The 21066-nt window shown below is 38.1% G+C and overlaps 1 protein-coding gene and 1 long non-coding RNA gene across 4 annotated transcripts in view; one reads left to right on the forward strand and one right to left on the reverse strand.

Moving 5' to 3' along the window:
* nsd2 (nuclear receptor binding SET domain protein 2) overlaps positions 1-21066 on the forward strand; it is a 99111-nt gene that overhangs the window by 74241 nt on the left and 3804 nt on the right. For both annotated transcript variants that reach the window (XM_073042276.1, XM_073042275.1), the window contains exons 17-22: positions 10304-10416; positions 12583-12852; positions 13452-13568; positions 14424-14565; positions 16327-16433; positions 18092-18293. In XM_073042276.1, coding sequence (XP_072898377.1) covers positions 10304-10416; positions 12583-12852; positions 13452-13568; positions 14424-14565; positions 16327-16433; positions 18092-18293 — 951 coding nt within the window. The remainder of the gene's footprint in view (positions 1-10303; positions 10417-12582; positions 12853-13451; positions 13569-14423; positions 14566-16326; positions 16434-18091; positions 18294-21066) is intronic.
* The window catches only part of LOC140726210 (uncharacterized), a 60372-nt gene that overhangs the window by 23721 nt on the left and 15585 nt on the right, over positions 1-21066 (reverse strand). For both annotated transcript variants that reach the window (XR_012098597.1, XR_012098596.1), the window contains exon 2: positions 20454-20523. This is a non-coding gene — a long non-coding RNA (uncharacterized lncRNA). The remainder of the gene's footprint in view (positions 1-20453; positions 20524-21066) is intronic.

Genomic DNA, 21066 nt, shown 5'->3' on the forward strand with positions numbered 1-21066 from the left:
ATTCAACCTTTCCCTTTCCCCAACCATGATTCTCCTCTTCTTGCCCCCTTCCCACTCTCAGTCCACAATAGAGACCCATCTTAGAATCAGGTTTATCACCACTCACAAATGTCTTGTTTTTTTGCAGCAGTACAGTGCAATACATAAAATTACTGCAGTACTATGCAAAAGTCTTAGGGTGTGTGGGTCAAATTAATATGCAGTGAGTGAGCAGCTTTGTCCTTGACGTTGTCACGTGTTGAGAGTTGTTGGATCTCCATTCATCTAGACAAGTGGAGGGTATTGCATCACAACCCTGACTTCTGCCATTTAGAGAAAGTCTGAAGGTAGATGAGTTACCTGGACCAGATGTTGTACACCCCAGGGTTCTGAAAGAGGTGGCTGAAGAGATTGTGGACGCATTAATAATGATGTTTAAGAATCACCAGATTCTGGAATGGTTCTGGAGGACTGGAAAATTACAAATGTTATTCCACTCTTCTAGGGAGAGGAAATTATAGGCCAATTAGTCTGACTTCAGTGGCTGGTAAGATGTTGGAATCGATTGTTAAGGATGGGGTTTCAGGGTACTTGGAGGCACATGATAAAATAGGCCGTGGTCAGCAAGGTTCCCTCGAGAGAAAATATTGCCTGACAAATCTGTTGGAATTCTTTGAAAAACTAACAAGCAAAGGAGAATCAGTGGATGTTGTGTACTTGGATTTTCAGAACACCTTTGACAAAATGCCATACATGAGGCTGCTTAACAAGCTACGAGCCCATGGTATTACAGGAAAGATTCTGGCATAGATAAAGCAGTGGCTAATTGGCAGGAGAAAAGGAATGGGAATAAAGGGAGCCTTTTCTGGGTGGCTGCCAGTGACTAGTGGTGTTCTACAGGAGTCTGTGTTGGGACTGCTTCTTTTTACATTATATGTCATTGACTTGGATGATGGAATTGGTGGCTTTGTTGGAAAGTTAGCACAATATAAAGATAGGTGGAGGGGCAAGTAGTTTTGAGGAAGTACTGAGACTACAGAAGGACTAAAGACATTAGGAGAATGGGCAAATCAGTGGCAGATGGAATATAGTGTTGGGTATCATATGGATATGCACTTTGGTCGAAATAAAAGAGATTGTTTTCTAAATGAGAGAAAATTCAAAAATCCAAGTTGTAAAGCGACTTGGGTGTCCTCATGCAAGATTCCCTAAAGGTTCATTTGCAGGTTGAGTCGGTGGTGAGGAAAGTAAGTGTGATGTTTCAGGAGGACTAGAGTATAAAAGCAGGGATGTAATGTTGAGGACTTATAAAGCACTGGTGAGGCCTCACTTGGAGTATTGTTTTGGCCCCTTATCTAAGAAAGGATGTGCTGACATTGGAGAGAGTTCAGGGGAGGTTCATGAAAATTATTCCAGCATTGAACAGCTTGTCATATGAAGAGCATTTGCTGGCTCTGGACCTGTATTCACTGGAATTCAGAAGAATGGGGGTGGCCTCATTGAAACCTTTTGAATGGTGAAAGGCTTCGATAGACTGGATGTGGAGAGAATGTTTCCAATAATGGGAGAGTCTAAGACCAGAGGACACAGCCTCAGAATAGAGGGGCTTTCTTTTAGAATGGATATTAGGAGGAATTTCTTTAGCCAGAAAGTGGTGAATCTGTAGAGTTAGTTGCCACAGGCAGTTCTGGAGACCAAGTTTTTATATGTATTTAAGGCAGAAGTTGTTAGATTCTTGATTGGTCAGGGCATGATGGCAAGAGTTTGGGGCTGAGAGGGGGAAATAGATCAGCCATGATGAAATGGCAGAGCAGACTCGATTGGCTAAATGGCTTTATTCTACTCTATCTTATGGTCTCTTAGGGAAATGTTTTGAGTGGTTGGGAGGCAAGTTGCTTGCCAGAGAATTTCCAAATTATGTCATGCCTGTTTAGCTGCTATGCAACTGTATGCAGTGAGTAGTGAGCAATTGGTAGACTATTTTCTAACAGGGAGAAAATTCAAAAATCTGAGGTGCAAAGGAGGCTCATGGGAATGATTCTGGGCCTGTACTTGCTGGAATTTAGAAGAATGGGGGGGGGGATTTCATTTTCACAAGTGGCTATGCGGGCCACGTCTGGGTGTATTTGACACAAAGGTTGATAGGTTCTTGATTAGTTAGGATGTGAAAGGTTACAGTGCAAAGGCAAGAGATTGAGGTTGAGAGGGAAAATTGATCAGCCATGATGAAGTAGCAGAGCAGGATCGATGAGCCTAATTTTGCTCCTATCTCTCATGGTCAAAAAATGAATTTCAGTATATTGATGGTGGGGATTCTGATTGAAGTAATTATACAGTGGCATGCAAAAGTTTGGGCACCCCTAGTCAAAATTTCTGCTACTGTAAGTAGAAGATGAACTGATCTCCAAAAGTCATAAAGTTAAAGATGAAACATTCTTTTCAACATTTTAAGCAAGATTAGTGTATTATTTTTGTTTTGTACAATTTTAGAGTGAAAAAAGGGAAAGGAGCACCATGCAAACGTTTGGACACCCCAAGAGATTTGAGCTCTCAGATAACTTTTACCAAGGTCTCAGACCTTAATTAGCTTGTTCACAGTCATCATTAGGAAAGGCCAGGTGATGCAAATTTCAAAGCTCACCTGACTCCTCAAACCTTGTCCTAACTATCAGCAGCCATGGGCTCCTCTAAGCAGCTGCCTAGCACTCTGAAAATTAAAATAAATGATGCCCACAAAGCAGGAGAATGCTATAAGAAGATAGCAAAGCGTTCTCAGGTGGCCGTTCCCTCAGTTCGTAATGTAGTTAAGAAATGGCAGTTAACAGGAATGGTGGAGGTCAAGTTGAGGTCTGGAAGACCAAAAAAACTTTCCAAGAGAACTGCTCATAGGGTTGCTAGAAAGGCAAATCAAAACCCCTGTTTGACTGCAAAGACCTTCAGGAAGATTTAGCAGACTCTGGAGTGGTGGTGCACTGTTCTACTGTGCAGCGACTCCTGCACAAATATGACCTTCATGGAAGAGTTATCAGAAGACGACCTTTCCTGTGTCCTCACCACAAAATTCAGCATCAGAAGTTTGCAAAGGAACATCTAAACAAGCCTGATGCATTTTGGAAACAAGTCCAAATAAATCCTGAGAGGCAGGATTTATGAACATTTGGAGAGGTATAATATGATTAGGAATAGTCAGCATGGCTTTGTCAAGGGCAGGTCATGCCTTACGAGCCTGATTGAATTTTTTGAGGATGTGATTAACATACGGAGGAAGGTAGAGCAGTAGATGTAGTGTACAGTCGTCCCTCCTTATCCGCGGATTCCGCATGCATGGATTCAACCAACCGAGGGTCGGGAAAACCCGGAAGTTCTCTCTCCGGCCTCGTTGTTTGAGCATGTACAGACTTTTTTCATGTCATTATTCCCTAAACAATACAGTATAACAACTATTTACATAGTAGTTACATTGCATTAGGTATTATAAGTAATCTAGAAATGACTTAAAAGAACAGGCAGTCCCCGGGCTATGAATGAGTTCCATTCCTGAGTCCGTCTTTAAATTGGATTTGAAGTCGAACAGGTACATCCGTTATTATTTAGCGTCAGTTAGTCAAACGTTTGTCTTAGTATATAGTACATATTTTACCTTTCTATGCATATAAAACATTTAAGAAACATACGTATGTTACTAAGTACTGACCGTGCAGGGTGCCCAAACTTTTGCTTTGGACCCTTTTCCTTTTTTGTTATTTTGAAACTGTAAAAGATGGAAATTAAAAAAAGTAATATTGCTTAAAATATTAAAGAAATGTGTCATCTTTAACTTTATGCCTTTTGGAAATCAGGTCATCTTTTACTCGCTTAGCTATTCACAGTAACCTAAATTTTGACCAGGGGTGCCCAAATTTTTGCATGTCGCTATATGTTCAAGATGTTCATTGCCTGGCAGTTTGGAGGTGATATGAATGGAACTGAATCATATATGATAGAAGGTAGGTGAACATAGGCCACAGTTCAGGAACTTTGCAGTGATGTTTTTATACCGCCAACCACAACCACCTTTCTTTTGTGGATTGGTCTTTTGGAATAAGTTCCCTCCGTCATTGACCTGTTACACTAGAGCACACTGATGTCATGTCAAATGCTGCCTTAATGTCAAGGACAGTCTTGCCTCACCTCTAGAATTCAGCTCTTTTTTTAGTTGGCTATGATGAGGTCTGGGACCAAGTGGTCCTGGTAAAACCCAGTGTGAGCATTGGTCACTCAAGAGCATTAGTAACAACAGTTTCCATCACTCTTAATAAATACCCAAGGGAGAATGAAGCAAAGCAGCACCCATTTTAACATAGCAAAACTAACCCAGTAACCTTTACTGAAGCTGTATGATTGGTGTCGGACTATTTGGAGACTTCACCAAAGTGATAGGTAGTAAGATGTGCTTCAATGGAGAAAAGGGAAATGGACAGCTAAAGTACTTTAAGGGCTATACTGAATCTCTGGTCTCTGGCTGAATCTGATTGTCACTGGTGGAATATACAGGTATCCTTATAGGCCAGACTGGCCCCGGCTGAGAGTACTGGTAGAATTAGAGAGCTGGAAGAACTTATGTTGGTTGAATAGGGTTGGCCAAGTTATCAGACTGCAAAGTTTTAGATAACCTTAAAAATGGTAGTCTAGTCTGGAGATGGCAAACAGATCGAGAAAGGCATAATTAGGATAAGAATTGATTATCGATACAGAAGGAAGAAGCTGTTACTCCATGAGTTCAGTATCAAATCTCCCATAATTACTGTACTGAGCATGTCATGGGTACCTCCAATATGCTGATTTATAACCCGCTTTTACAACTTCAACCAATATTCCCAACTTTTGCCCTTTCTTAATTTCACCCAAACTGATTTCTACATCATAATGTATTGAATCAGATACATTTCTTACTAGTGTGTTGGTTTTGTCCTACGTAAATAATACAAGTCTCAATACTTCTCCTCCCCCATCTTCTCTAAGTTTTGAATATCCTTGAACAAATAACTGCCATCTCTGATCATCCTGAACCTGTTTTTGTAATGAAAGTTAGGTTGTATATATGTATTTCATTATGTGCTGTAATTCATTTATCTTGTTCCATATGCTTTCAGTATAGCTTATTTAATTTTGCCCTTAACATTTTCTGCACTTTGGCCCTTTTTACTGCTTGCCTTTATTACTGTGACTTCTTCATTTCACTTGTCATTTGCTACTTTTCACTGCCGGCTTCATGACTATGCTTTCCTTTAGAATTCCATGTAAGATTCCCATTATACTGCTAGATTAATTTGTATCTCTCAGAATTCTTTTTGCAATCATCCCTGCAAGGATATTGGTCCTGGTCTGCAGAAGTATAATCCATTTCATTTGTGTAGTTCCTACCTACCAAATAAATGGAACTACTGCTTGAGAAATCTCAAGTCCTGTCTTCCTGTGCTACCTCTTTATGTATTCATCTGACTTATCCTCTTCTTTCTCTACATGTTAGCACGTGTCATTCTAATATTGAGATTACTCCAAGACCTTGCTCGTTAATCTTTTGCCTAGCTCACTAAAATCTTCCTACAGGACTTCATCCTTTCTCTCCCTCATTGATACCAATGAGGTTTTCAGCAACATATGAGCTGAGGCAAAGGAGACAATAGATAATGCTGCAGAGCTAGAAATAGGCTGTCCTAAATAAAAGTTAAAAGTCTGTCCTGAGTCTTATAGGCTCATTAGGCCCATGCTTATGCTGGTTTCCGTGGCGTGGAGCAACTGAGAGTACGAGACTTGATATCTTTCCAACAGCATATCAAAATAGCTAAAAAGGCAGTAACAAGTAATTATTTTTTAATTTATAATTACAATTGTAGATAGCAGTATTTCACAGTCCTTAAATATTAATTTCATCTGCCACTAACACAGAGTGACAGTAATGGATAGCAGCAACATAATGCATTGCAATTCCTTGCTTAGGCCGTTCTCAACAGCATCCCCAAAACTGCAACCTCTGTCACCGAAAAGAACAAGGCGATCATGTGGATGGTAACATTGCTACCAGCAGGCTGTTCTCCAAGTTGTACACTTCCATGACTTGGAAGTGCCATCATTGTTACTGGACTTAATTCTTGGAACTATCTTGTCATTAATATTCTTGGAGTACGTTCACTAAAAGACTTGCAGTGATTCATCACCACACTCTTCAACAGCAGTTACATGGGCAATCAGTGGGACAACCTTCCCACTCCCATCCCAAAAATGAATAACAAAAGTAAATCTCTCGTGCTTTTTTTGTATTTGTCTCAATTTTGCTAATTATTGTGGAAACTTTTCTCCATTCTTTGTGCCTGATTTTTAATCTTTGCCCCTGTAATTTTAAGGAACAAACTTCTTTGGGGGGGGGGGGGGGTGGAATGCCTTCCACAGAAACGTTTGTTACACGACCCACAATTTAGGTGTATATTATGAATAAAGCCATTTCTAGGTGCTTGTTATTACCATATGGCAAGAATTTGGGAATGGAGGAGCCAATAGACTTGGCTGCCTTCCATGGATAATCTAGGTGACTTGTTGGTAAACATTAGCTAATGAATCATCATTAAAATAAAATATTAAATCCACTGCTACACACACAGTATGCTGGAGGGACTTGGAGGTCAGGCAACATCTATAGAAATGCATAAACAGTAGACATTTCGGGCTGAGACCCTTCATAAGGACTGGAGAAGGAGGAGGAAGATGCCAGAATAAGGTGGTGAAAAAGGGGAAGGTGGACAAGCCTGAAGCTGATGGGTGAAATCATGTTGGCTGGGAGGAGATAAAGTGGAAAAACCAAAGGACTGGAGAAGGAATCTGATAGGAGAGGAGAATGGATCATGGGAGAAGGTGATGGGTAGGTGAGGATAAAAGGTAAGAGGCCTGAGTGGGGAAATGAAAAAGAGGTAAGGGGGAAAGGGAGAACCAAAAGCTGGAGAAATTGATGATCCAACCATCAGATTGGAGTCTAACTAGATGGAAAATTAAGTGTTTTCCTCCAACCTGAGAGTAGCCTCATTGTGGCAGAAGAGGAAACCACAGAATGGCATGTCGGAACAGACATGGAGATAGGGATTGAAATAGCCACTGGGAAATTCTGCTTTTTGCAGATAGAGGGGAGATGTTCAACAGAGTAGTCCCCCAATCCTCAGGTCTCAACAACGTAGAGGAGGCTGCACAGGGAGCACCAGATTCAGTAGAAGGCCACAACAGATTTGGGGCTGAAATGTTGCCTCACCTGGAAGGACAGATTGGAGCCCTGAATGGATTTGAGGGAGAGGTGCATGGGCAGGTGTAGCACTTCTGTTGCTTGCAGGATGGAGATTAGTGGAGAGGGATGAATGGACAAGGGAATCTAAGAGATCCCTGCAAAAAGCTGAGAGTTGGGTGGGGTTTGGTAAAGGTGTGTTTGGTGGTATGGTCCCATTAAAGATGTCTGAAGTTGCAAAGAATGATGTGTTGGACTTGTAAGCTAATGGACTGGTAGATGAGGACAAAAGGAACTTTATCCCTGTTAAGGCGGGAAGATAGAATGAGAACAGGAAATGGAACAGATGCAGGTGAGGACATCTGATTGCCCTGGAAGGGAAAGCCTCATCTTGGGAACAGATTAGATGAAGGATCTGAGCAAAGGGAATGGGATTTTTGCAAGATATAAGGTGGGAAGAAATCAATCTCTTTCCCCCCCCCCCCCCCCCCCACCATTTTCACCATATGCATTCACTTTTCTTTCCCCCCCCCCAATTAAAACAAGGGTGTTTTCTATTTATCTTAAATGGATCCCAATGCACTTATCTACAATGCCTATAAAAGTTCATCTCTCCCCCCCCCCCCGACATTTTCATGTTTTTTTTTACAAGATTGAATCACAATGCATTTCATTCAACACTCATCAACAGAAAAAGACTCTTTCATTTCAAAGTTAAACAGATCTCTACATGGTGAATGATCTAAATTAATTACAAGTATAAAACTCAATAATTGATTGCATAAGTATTCACATCCTTTAATATGATACCAAATCATCACTGGTGTGGCCAAATGCTTTTAGAAGTCACATAATTAGTTAAATAGAGATCATCGTGTGCAGTCAAGGTGTTTCAATTGATTGCAGTAAAAATACACCTGTATCTGGAAGGTCCCACTGCCTGTGAGTCAGTATCCTGGGAAAAACTACAACATGAAGACAAAAGAACACTCCAAGCAACTCCGCAAAAAGGTTATTGAAAAGCACTAGTCAGGAGACAGATGCAAGAAAATTTTCAAGCCACTGAATATCCCTTGGAGTCAATCATCAAGAACGAAAGAATGTGGCACAGCTATAAACCTGCCTAGAGCAGGCAGTCCTCAAAAACTGAGTGACTGTGCAAGATGGAGACTAGTGAGGGAGGCCACAAAGAGACCTATGACGACTCTAGGGGAGTTGCAAGCTTCAGTCCCTAAGATGAGGGAGACTTGTGCATACAACAACTGTTGCCCAGGTGCTTCACCAATCGCAGCTTTATGGTAGCGTGGCAAAGAGAAATCCACTATTGGAAAAAAAAAACTTGCATGAAATCTTGGCTAGAGTTTGCCAGAATGCATGTGTGGGATTCTTAAGTCAACTGGAAGAAGGTTCTATGGTCTGATGAAACTAAATCTGAGCTTTTTGGCCATCAGTCTAAACACTATGTTTAGCATAAGCCAAACACCCCACATTATCAAAAACACAACATCCCTACCATGAAGCATCATGCTGTGGGGATGCTTCACTGCAGTAAGTCCTGGAAGACTTGTGAAGGTAGAGGGTAAAATGAATACAGCAACATACCAGGAGAATCTGGAGGAAAACGTGATACAGTCTGCAAAAGAACTGCAACTTGGGAGATTTGTTTGCTAGTAAAATAATGACCCCAACTTACACAGGAATTACTTACAAACAACAAAGTTAATGTCCTGGAGTAGCTAAGTCAAGAGTCCAGACCTCAGTCCAATTGAGAATTGTGGGTGGATTTGAAAAGGGCTGTTCACCCATGATCCCCATGCAATCTGACAGAGCTTGAGCAGTTTCATAAAGTGGAATAGGGAAAAATTGTTGTGTCCAGATGCGCAAAGCTGCATCTACTAAATACTGACTTGAAGGGGGATGAGTAATTTTGCAATCAATTTTGTATTTAATAATTCTAATAAATTTAGACAAACTTATAAAAATTTTGTTTTCACTTTGACACAAAAGACTCTGTTGATCAGCATCAGAAAAGTCAAATTGAATCCACTGAGACTCAATGTTGTAAAACAATGAAATGTGAAAACTTATAGGGGGTGGGGGCAAATACTTTTTATAGGCATTGTATGTGACCATCATTTTCCACATGGAGGTAAATCACGTGGACTTGGCAGATCGGTGTCCCAGTGTGTCTTCCCCCAAGAAGCCCCCAGTACAGCACACACTTCTTAAAAATGTGTTTTTTCCAAAAAAAAGTATTTTGGTCTCAGTACATCAAATCTTAGTTAATAATGGTATGGCAATGTTGTTCCTTTATGAATGAAACATTAATATTCTTTAGACATTTTGGAAACTGGATTAAAGTCAAGCTTTTGACTAAACTTGGTGTTCTGTGTTAAAACATCATTATAAAGGCAGAGTCAATAGTTTTTACATGTTGTCGGTTCTTGGATTCCAAGTTCCTCCAGACTCTTGTTCCACCTTGAGCACATGGCCTCACAAAAAGCAGAACATAGCATATTGCAATTATTTAAAATTAGTCAGCGGTATCATGGGTATTAGCCTTTGTAGAATCCAAGACATCTTCAAAGAGTGGTGACTTAGAAAGGCGGTGTCCATTATTAAGGACCCCATCAGCAAGGAGGTACAGAAGCTTGAAGATTGCACACTCAGCAATTCAGGAACAGCTTCTTCCACCTCTGCTATATGATTCCTAAATGGACATTGAAACCATGAACACTAACTCACTTTTTTTATTACTTCTGTTTTTGCCCTATTTTTAACTATTTAATAGGCATCGATATACTTACTGTAATTGATTAACTTTTTTCATGTATTGTACTGCTGCTAAGTTTAAAAATTTCACATTTGCCAGTGATATTAAACCTGATTCTGAATTAAAACTATCATACATTTTGCATAACTTGTCACTTGTGAGCTCTGCTGTTTTTGAATTTTAATTTGCCATTGTGCTATTAGTAGAGAGAAATTAGTTAAGTTTTTTTTTAACAATTTAAATAGCCAGTTTTTTTCTCATCATCTTTTAAAATTCTTTCTCCCTCTTTTTTGCAAATATTTCAGCTTTAGAAGAGGCAGCAGAACGCTTTCAGGATCTTAAAGCTCAGAGGGAAACCAGGGAAGCACAAGAAAATGAACGCAATGGGAGAAAGCCTCCGCCATATAAACACATAAGGGTAGGCATAAAGTAATTTCATTATTCTCATGCTATTTTTAACCTGAATGGTCATGCTCAAGATGGATTCCATGCACATGCACAGGTGTTTGCTTTGACTCAAGTAATGATTATGCTAATTTTGATTCTAATTTAAGGTGAGAAAATTTACAATTTAGAGGCAATGATGAAGAAATGGAGAGGAAGAGATCTGATTGGTCTTGTACAAAAATAACTGCTGGAGGAAGTCAGTGGATCAAGCAGCATCTACAAAGGGAATGTCAGTGTTTCAGGCTTGAATGAAAAGAGGAGAGGGATGGTAGCCAATATCAAGAGAAGAGAGGAAGGGATGAAGCTACAGTCAGTAGGTGATAGGTAGGCGAAGGAGGAGTGAGGGAACATGGGTATGGTGGGTCTTCAACCTCATCTACTGTGACCTCCTCTACAGTGCATACTAGGCAACCAGTTTCCATAATTGAGGTCCAGCACGGAATAGGTTTTTCCAGCCCTTTGAGCCACACTGCCCAGCAAATCCCCAATTTAATCCCCAGCCTGATCATGGGACAATTCATAATGGCCAATTAACCTACCAACTGGTATGTCTTTGGACTGTGGGAGAAAGCCCATGCTGTCACGGGCAAATGTACTAAAACCTTACAGGCAGCGGTGAGAATTGAACCTTGGTCACCTAGACTGTAAAGGTTTGTGCTATCCACTTCGCTACCGTGCCGCCATCTGTGCTTTGTCTACATTGCACAACCTGTACTCCAGTTGATATGTCACTTCAGTTCTTTTCCATTCCCACAGTGATCTGTCTGTCTTCTGCCTTCTACACTGTCAAGTGAGACCAAAAGCAAACTAGAAGAACAGCAACTTGTATTCCACCTGGATAGTTTACAACCCAATAATATGATCATTGAATTATTGAATTTTCCAATTTCATGCAAGCTTTATACAGTATTCTCCTTCACTACCTCTTCTTTCACTCCCATTTGTTTTCCTTCACCTACTACCCATGCACTTCGTTCATTAGATCCCTTTCCCATCATCCCATCTCATTATCATCTTCCATATTTATCAGATTCAGCACTTGTAGCCTTTGTCTGCAGCCTCCCAGCCTCTGTCTCCATCTGCTGCTTACCCTTTATTTTCTTATTCCTGGTCTGCTTCTGGCTATCACCCATTAGTGCTTGTCTTTCAACTCCACTCCTCCCCTTCCAGCTGGCATCATTCCTCACTTCTCAGTCCAACTATTGCCTTTGACTCCTGTCTCGTCCTCCTTGCAGCCCCCTCGCCCTCTTTACACTGGCTACCTTCTTTCCACATTTAGTCCTGATATAGTCTCAATCTGAATAATTAATTAATCCTTTCCCTCACTGGCTGCTGTTTGACTTGCTGAGCTTTTTCTACAGGTGCTGCCTAACCTACTGTATAGGTCTTCCTGCTTGTGTCCCTAAGATTTTTTGTTTGCATGTGCAGGATATAAATTGTAGAACTGAACCTAAGCCTTTCAATTTGAGTTATTTTTGACAATCAGCCAACAATTTTGTTATAGGCTGCTTAAAGTTGATTTAATAACAAAATATCTGAGTAAGAATCCAGAATAGTACATGTACCTGTGACTAGCAACTTGGGATATGTGAATGAATTTTGTTTTAAGGATACATGTGTCAGTTTTCCTGAAGGTTACTTGACATAGTTGGTTGAATATTTCTCCTTCACTTGTCTCAGGCTATACTTTCTCGTCCACCTGATATCTTGTGTTTGTAAATGCCATCTATGTTTTAGCAAGTTATTGGTAAATTCTGAATGCTGTACTTGATGGGAGTCATTTCAAATATCCATCAATTTTTAGTTTATTTTTGTATATATTCATATTTCAAGCTCCATTAGTCCTTTGTGAAATAAAATTAAAATTTTTAAAAATCTGCATTTCAAGTCAATCTCTGCAGTTTTCTAAATCATATTCTTTCCACTTAAATAATAATTTTCTCCAATATTACCTCAAACACTCCTGCCATCATATACCCATGCCAAGAATTACAGATTCTATTTTTTACCTTTATTAAGTGTTGCATGATGTGCGTTATTTCACAGGCTATAAAAATTAAGTATCTATTTCAGCATTTTAAGCTTATATTAGTTCAATTTGTGTTCAAAGTTTTTAAAATCTATTCTTTCTTTAAAGGTCAATAAACCATTTGGCAAAGCACAAATTTACACGGCTGATATTTCAGAAATCTCGAGATGCAACTGTAAACCAACTGATGATCATCCTTGCGGCCTGGATTCAGAGTGCTTGAACAGAATGTTAATGTACGAATGTCATCCTGCTGTGTGCCCAGCTGGTGCACGATGCCAAAACCAGTGTTTTAGCAAAAGGCAGTATCCTGAGTCACAGGTTGTCAAAACTGCTGGAAAAGGCTGGGGTCTCATTACAAAGACCGACATAAAGAAAGTAAGCTGTTAGAATGATACTTTTCATAATTTAATGATCAATTTTGGTAGTTGCTTGAGTAGCTCTTCATGCGATTGAATAATCTACTTATTAGTTGAGAATCTAGACAATATGAAGCTTAATTCCAATGCCTCTACTAGTATATCCTAGATATTGACATTTAAAATATAAACATGAATTATTTTTCACGGTTTCGTATGATGCAGGAGGCTCCTACTTGACCCATTCAGATTATACTAGCATTCTAATTATTCCCATAAGTCTTTTTGTCCTACATAATGTTCCTGTAACCTCTATTCCCTCTCACATGCCTGTCACCCCTTTGATTCACCTGCCATCCACTAATACCAGAAGTTTACTGTTACTCTACCAGCATAAATTTGAGATCTGTGAGGAAGCCCAAGTAAAGCAAACCCACACAGCAATGTACAGATTCTGCACTGAAGCAGAGTTCAAGTCAAACCCAAGTTGCTGTAACTGCTACACCATTGTGTTGCCTTTCAGTTTAGGGACAACAAGTTTGACTGAATTAGCGGATGGAGTCCAATTCTAATCGCTATTTTTCTTTGTTCTAATTCTAAATGTTCTGTCCAATACAGGGAACGTTTGTTAATGAATATGTGGGAGAGGTAATAGATGAAGATGAATGCAGAGCAAGAATCCGGTTTGCACAAGAACATAACATTGCCAATTTCTACATGCTCACTATTGACAAGGTAAATCTTACACTGGTTAACCTTTCCAGGTGATTAGAAAGCAAAGCCTGGTCTATTCTAGAGTACCACTTTTTAATAGTTTTTTTTTAATATATATAAAACTATTTTGAATGTACTTTAATAATCAGTAAATGGTTTCATACAGACCACTTTGATAAATTACCTGCAACTTGCTCACTGCCATACATTGGATTTCAATACTCGCGGGGATTGAAATGAGCTACAATAGTATATTTATTTCTAAGTAATTTCAAGTCAATATAGTGCTAAGGTTTGGAATTCATTATTTTCTTCAATTTTCACTGCAGTTTTTAAATCTATTTTCCCTTTCCTCTGCAAATTTCCGAATGTGATTATCTTGTCAACGTATGAAAAGTGCATCACCATCTAAATCTTTGCCGGCATCCTTTGGTTTTGGTACTAAAGTAGAGATTGCAAACAATTACAAAGAAATTTATTACTTTTGAGCAAATCGTCAGCATTCCTTGAAAGGAAAATTTGAATTTATATAACATTAAAGCTGTTATATTCATTGACTTTAAGGAATTGTGTAGTATTGGAACATTTTAACTGTTTTGCACATATCTAAATCCTTTTTTAAATGATAATCCTTAAAGAATAAAATTTGTTGGGTTTTGTAATGTTACTATAATGCCATCATGTTGCCAGAAGGCAGTCAGCTGCAACAGAATGTACTTGCATACATAAAGCATTTTTCAAGATAAATCGCAATGCAGTATGTTTTGGCCATCCTGTCTCAGGCCTAATTACAGCTTTTCAAAATAAACGAGTTTTTTCAAATGTACTATAACTACTATGACAGATTTATAAATGAAACACTGTTGTCTGTTTCAGGATCGAATAATAGATGCTGGGCCTAAAGGGAATTACTGTCGCTTCATGAACCACAGTTGCCAACCCAATTGTGAGACACAAAAGTGGACAGTGAATGGAGACACTAGAGTTGGGTTGTTTTCTCTCTGTGATATCTCAGCAGGTAATGGAGAATGTTGAAAATTTCATTGTAAGCATAAAAAGCCATGCCAGTTTTGTAACACAGGTCCATTTTTAACCTTCGATCTTTTTTTTGGGGGGGGGGAGCATTGAATGAACTGGTATCAGCAATACTAAAATAGATGATTGAATTCAGCTGATCTACCTTGGTATTCATTCTCCACACAAAGGTATCCCACCTGCCCATCCTTTCCACCATATCCTTCTATTCTCTTCTCCCAGATTCATTTGAGCAATTAACTTAACGAACTTTATGCAGAAACAAATTCCATATTAATAATACTTGTTAAATTGTTTTATTTAATTCTGTATTATTTATTGGACATGATATATTATTTATTTATTATTTTAATTTATTTATAGCCCCTAGTTTTTCTCTCTCCCTAAACCGGAAAAACTATAGATTCGCTTAACCTGAAAAGTTATAATTTTAGGGAGCAAGAGGGCTAGACTAACTGGATTGCTCTTGGGTAGAGGAAGTAAAGATTTGATGGGCTGTAGAGTATTCATCTATATTGTTGCTTTTCTGGTATTCATGGTAAATGCCAGTTAATGGGTTGCTTTGTCCTTGGTACTGGTGAACAAATTTGTTGGAGCTGTATTCAGTTAGGCAATCCTAACTGATTCCTTAAATGGTAGAGTTTGGAGAATCAATTGAGTTGTTTGCTTTCAAATGCCCAGCTTCCCCTCCTATTCTTTAATCTTCATATTTATGGGTTTGCCTCAGATATATCTCATTAGTGGTGATCTTCCAGGATGCTGATGTTGATTCAACATTGGCTTGTGAATGTGGCTTTTGAATGCTATGTGGAGGTGGTCAGTTTCTTTATATTCTAATTAGTCATTTGTGCCCCAGGAAGTACTTAAATAATCCAAGCTTGAATATTGTTCAGGGTTAGATTCTGGTTCATTGTAAATGGAATTGAACCGGCCAATTATCAATGAATATCCATGCTACTTATTGTATGACAAAGATACGTCATTGATGAAGCAGCTGAAGGTGATTGAACCCTTAACAGTAGGGGCTCTTGCAGCAATACTTTGCAAGTGAGATCATTGGTCTTAAACAACAAAACCTTTCGTCGCATATTAAGTTTGACAACCACAGGTGGAAAGTTTGTCCCCAATACTATTCACTGGAGTTCATTGGTTCAATGCTACCTTAATGTCAAGGATGTCACTTAACTCATTCCTGAATTTCACATCTTCTCATTGGATCAAGGATGTAGAGAGGTGTAGAAAATAGATTAAAAAGCTGAAAAAAAAATATTTGTAACACTTAATGTCACTTAATATCTACCCTCACTTATTATTATGACTTGGTTAGATTGGATTTTTTCTGCATTTTCAGGACAGAATGTAGTGAGGAAATGTTACATTTTGTCAAGTATGTCATTTTGTCTCATTCCACGAGATGGAACACTGAGCATCATAGGAAGTCATTCATGCCTGTGGCCATCAAACTTTACAACTCCTCCCTCGCACTGTCAGACACCCTGAGCCAATAGGCTGGTCCTGGACTTATGTCCACTTGGCATAATTTACTTATTATTTAATTATTTTTGGTTTTATTTTGCTGTATTTCTACTCTTGGTGCAACTGTAATGAAACCCAATTTCCCTCAGGATCAATAAAGTATGTCTATATGTCTGGTCTTTGCCAAAAAAATTTCTGAAATGAAATTTTTCCTTACTTCATGTTTGAATGGTCTTAACTTGATTATATTTTTGCTTTTATCCCATAGGGACTGAACTCACCTTTAATTATAACCTAGATTGCCTTGGCAATGAGAAGACAGTATGCAAGTGTGGTGCACCAAACTGTAGTGGTTTCCTAGGGGTCAGACCCAAGGTAAGAACATCATCATATCCAAGAATTACATTTGGGGAAAAAAACGACAATGATGATACTGTATTTTACCAGATACCTAAAAGGAGACCAGAACTGCATGTTGTGAAAATTATTGAAGAGGATTACTTTTATACTCACATCTTTCTGAAATAAAGAACAGCATAGCATTTGCTATTATAATGGCATGTTGGTGTGTGTTTGAATTTATTTGCAAAATGAGAAGCCTAGTTATCCAGTGAATACAACATCTGTAGTCACAGAATTAAGAGAAATTCTTATTTCCTGTTTTTTTTTACCTACCAAAGGACAATAATATTTCACATTTCACTACATAACTTTCTCAGTGTCCCAATTTTGTACCCACTATCTGAATATTGGTAACAGTTTACTTTCCCATCTAATTTGGTTTTCGCATCCAAACTTAGAAATTAATACAGCCTATTTATCCAAAACATTTGATACATGTTGCAAAGACTGATCAGCAGGCACCAATTCCTATAGTGCTCCACTAATTTACATTATGATAACACAGAAACGGATTGTTGATTCAGTCTAATTTCTAATTAAGTAATACGAGGGGTGATTGATAAGTTTGTGGTCTAAGGTAGAAGGAGTCAATTTTAGAAAACCTAGTACACTTATTTTTCAACATTGCCCACTCCTACATTTACACACTTAGTCCTGCAGTCGTGGAGCATACGGATCTTGGATCTCCAGAAAGTGTCCACAGCAGGGCTGATTGATATGTTCATGGACTAAGGTAGAAGGAGATGAGTTATACAGCTCTTGTTACATGCACATGCAGTTCAACTCTTTGAGTGAAAATGCAGAAATTTTTAAGTTAATAACTCATCTTCTACCTTAGGCCACAAACTTATCAATCACCCCAATGAGTTATTAACTTCAAACTTTATGCATAATCACTCAAAGAGTTGAACTGCATGTGCATGTAACGAGAGCTGTATAACTCATCTCCTTCTATATTAGGCCACAAACTTATCAATCACTCCTGCTGTGGACACCTTCTGGAGGTCCAAGATCTGTATGCTCCACAACCGCTGGACTAAGTGTGTAAATGTAGGAGGGGACTATGTTGAAAAATAAATGTGCCAGGTTCTCGAAAATTGACGCCTTCTACCTTGGGCCACAAACTTATCAATCACCCCTCATACTGTGAAGAAATTAGAACGACTGGAGGAAGTGATTTAATATTGTGGGTTGAAGGGCCTATACTATCCTGCGCTGTTCTATATACACTGTATGATGTATTGCCAGCGTTCAGAGGAACATTAGTGACAGCTCTGTGCAGTTTTATGTAACTGCCTAGCTGAATACTACAGACTATAACTTCACTTATATTGCACTGCCAATGCATGCTTGTATTCACTAACATCTGGAGGAGGTTAGATTTGAGAAACCTGACCAATTTTTGTTCATTTTGAATTTTCTAATCTCATAACTATTGAAACAAATGACTCCATGGACTAACCCCTCCCATAAAATGCATGAACTTGTGACCTTAATTAATGATATTAAATTATCTGTATTGTTGTGATACTGTTTATGGGTAGTTAGAAACTGGGTTTTTTTTTTGTTTCTGAATTCTATGTATAAAATAAGCACACAGATCTAAGCTAAACGTTTATTTTTAATTTTAGAATGCAAGCAATGGTTCAGATGATAAAGGAAAAAGGCGGAAAAAGAAAATTCGAAAACGCAAGTCAAAGAATGAAGGGAAAAAAGCACATGAGGATGAATGCTTCCGTTGCAGAGATGGAGGCGAGCTTGTACTCTGTGATAGAAAAGCGTGTTCAAAGGCATATCATTTGTCCTGCCTTAGCCTTACAAAGCCTCCATTTGGTATGAAGTTCCCATTTTTTGAAGATTTCAAACGTATACATTCACTATTTGCTGCATAAAATATTGTGAAAAGGTTTGATTGTGTTAACAAGGTGAAGGTTATCAAATCCAAAATAGATGCAAAGTTATCATAACAACAGATTAATCAACAGGACAAACCTTTTGAATAGTAACTTTACTGAGACTGGTACATTATGCAGACTTTTGAATAACATTTGTTTCTGGTAGCAAAGATATTCTCAAGTATTAATTAAGGTTATTGATTAGAAAACATTGTTTTTCTCACAAGACACTTGGAGAGATACCCTAAAATAATGGTGTTGATTTGCACCTTTAGAATTTTGCATTTCTGTGCTGCAATGAATTTAGGATTATAGAAAAAGTGGTGAATGAAAAGTCCTTCACTTGTTAATAAGGTGGTGAAAGAATGAACAACAAAACAATTCTGTTAATGCTGAATAAAATCCTGTTGGTTGCTAGATCATGAGTTAATAAATTTAAATCAACATTATAGATTCTCTTGAATAGGGAAAAAATTGGTAATTATTGTAACATATAATTAGGGATTTCTTTGGATTGTGATCCCACTTTTCAAGCACCATTTAAACTGACCAATCTTATGAACGTTTAAATCTTATGACCAAAAGATGTCTGCAAGCTTATCAAAAATTGGTCAGAATTCATTATACACTCATTTATTTATGCTTTTAATTTGGTGCATAAAGTATTGACCATTCCTTAACTTTTTAAATCCTGCAAGTGTTCCTAGAGTTTACATGACAAGTGATCTTCACCACTATTCTTGCTACTCTTGTCCATTGCACAGTTTCACTATTTTAGTTTATGGAATCTTTCAGCAGAGATCATTCAAACCCTTGTATACCATCATGAATATATGACTATCAGTCCCAGTGATCTCAATTTCTTTCATATTTCATTATCTTGCTTTCACAGTTCTCTTCATATAAATAATTTATTGTCCTTTATTTAAATCTGTGGCCTCTTTGTTATTAAATTTATAGTGTGTTTGGTTTTGCTGCCTTACTGTAACAATGTGTTTATCAGAATGAGATCATCACTCCAATGCCTCTTTCCAAAGCTAAAATGAGTTCATCTGTACCCTCTCTACTATGACTTCTCGATTAGCTTGTATACTCCTCTTGCACTGATATGTTACTTAAAATAGGTTCCTTGTTTTCACATAAAAAGGACTTGCTGATCAAGATATGGACTTGTCAATTTATTTTTTTCCCTTCTGCTGTGATGTGACAGTATTAGACATGTTGATAGGTGATTTATTAGATTATGTTGAAAAGTAAATCGACCTGAGTCTCTTTTAACTTTATCCTATGTTATTTCAGCATTTATTCATCAAATACATGTTTCTCAGTTTTTGCATGTGCAACAATTTTACCGTTCCTTGTATTTTGGTAATGAAAACCCCACAATCCTGATCATACACAGCCTCTATACTTGAACAATTAACTATTCTGTTTCCTTCATCCAGTTTCTTAAACAATTACAAAGGATGTAAATGAATATCCAACACTTAATCCTTTGATTTTCCTTGCGGTACTTTGACAAACATCATCTGAAAGTGGTTTGCTAATTGCAGAACACACCACAGTTCATTTAAGATGTCACTTTCTTAAAATACTCCAAGGCAGTTGGTTAATTAGATGTGATCTTCCTGAATCAGTATTTACTATTATTTGCTGGAATGATATATAGTTTTCAAGTTTCCCTGCTTGCCCTCCACTGTTGTGATTTGTTAAACATGTAAAAAAAAATGTAGCCGATCAGGTTCCAGGCTACCAGCATCTCTCCAGTCAAAGGGCTGCTTTAATGTTTTGCAACTTTGCATCATGCCAAACTTTAGCATTCTCTGCTGAATTCCACCATGGATTTGATGGGTTGTGATGTATCAGTTCTGTGAACTCTATCCCTTAAAGCACTTGGGGGCTGACATGTTTTCTTGATTTCTGAATTGTTCTTAAATAGTCGTTTGAAATCTCTTGCATGTTATAAGAGACTATTGGTTTAATCGAGGGCAAACCGTTGACTTGGCCAAGAAATAGGCTGAATGACTAGAATTTAGAATTAATGGCAGTGTGTGACAAGCTGTGCCCTAAAGGATCTCAATTATTCACCCATACTTACATAGATAGCACTTTGTAAGGTTAGATATTCAGATCTGACGACGACTCAGAGATGGGCAGCGTTATAGGTACTGTGGATAAAAAGTGGTAAATTGGTTGTCAAATAAGCAAATATTAAGTTACTTAGTGCTCAAAAGAATAAACCAAGGTGTCCTCGATGGTAATGGAAAACATCTGGAGATCAAAAGAGAAAATTGTGGATTAAGACAGAAAATATCTGGAATGTTGAGTGGCAATTTAATGCATTACACCTCATTTGATGAATGGAGGGTGGCAGAGAAGTGAAAGCTTATTGGAAATGTAGAGTAAGGGTTAAATGATGAGGGGAAATATGTAAACTAAGGTTTATTCTAAGAAACTTAAAAGGTTGATCAGAAATGTTAATATGTGAGAGGATCAGACAGGATAGTAAAGAAATTCCCATCATTTGAATAAAAGAGAAGAGGGAATAATGTTGGTGGTTGCAAGGTCATTTGGCAAACACAAAATTTAAAACTAGTATTTTTATTAAGCAGCTACTTATAGCTCACACCTTCCATTCTGACTAATCTGTGTGATAGGGAAAATAAATTAATGTACATGATTTTGAGTTGAAATGAACATTAAAGCAGGAT

Source organism: Hemitrygon akajei, chromosome 4 (assembly GCF_048418815.1).
Source record: "Hemitrygon akajei chromosome 4, sHemAka1.3, whole genome shotgun sequence".
Taxonomy (NCBI): domain Eukaryota; kingdom Metazoa; phylum Chordata; class Chondrichthyes; order Myliobatiformes; family Dasyatidae; genus Hemitrygon; species Hemitrygon akajei.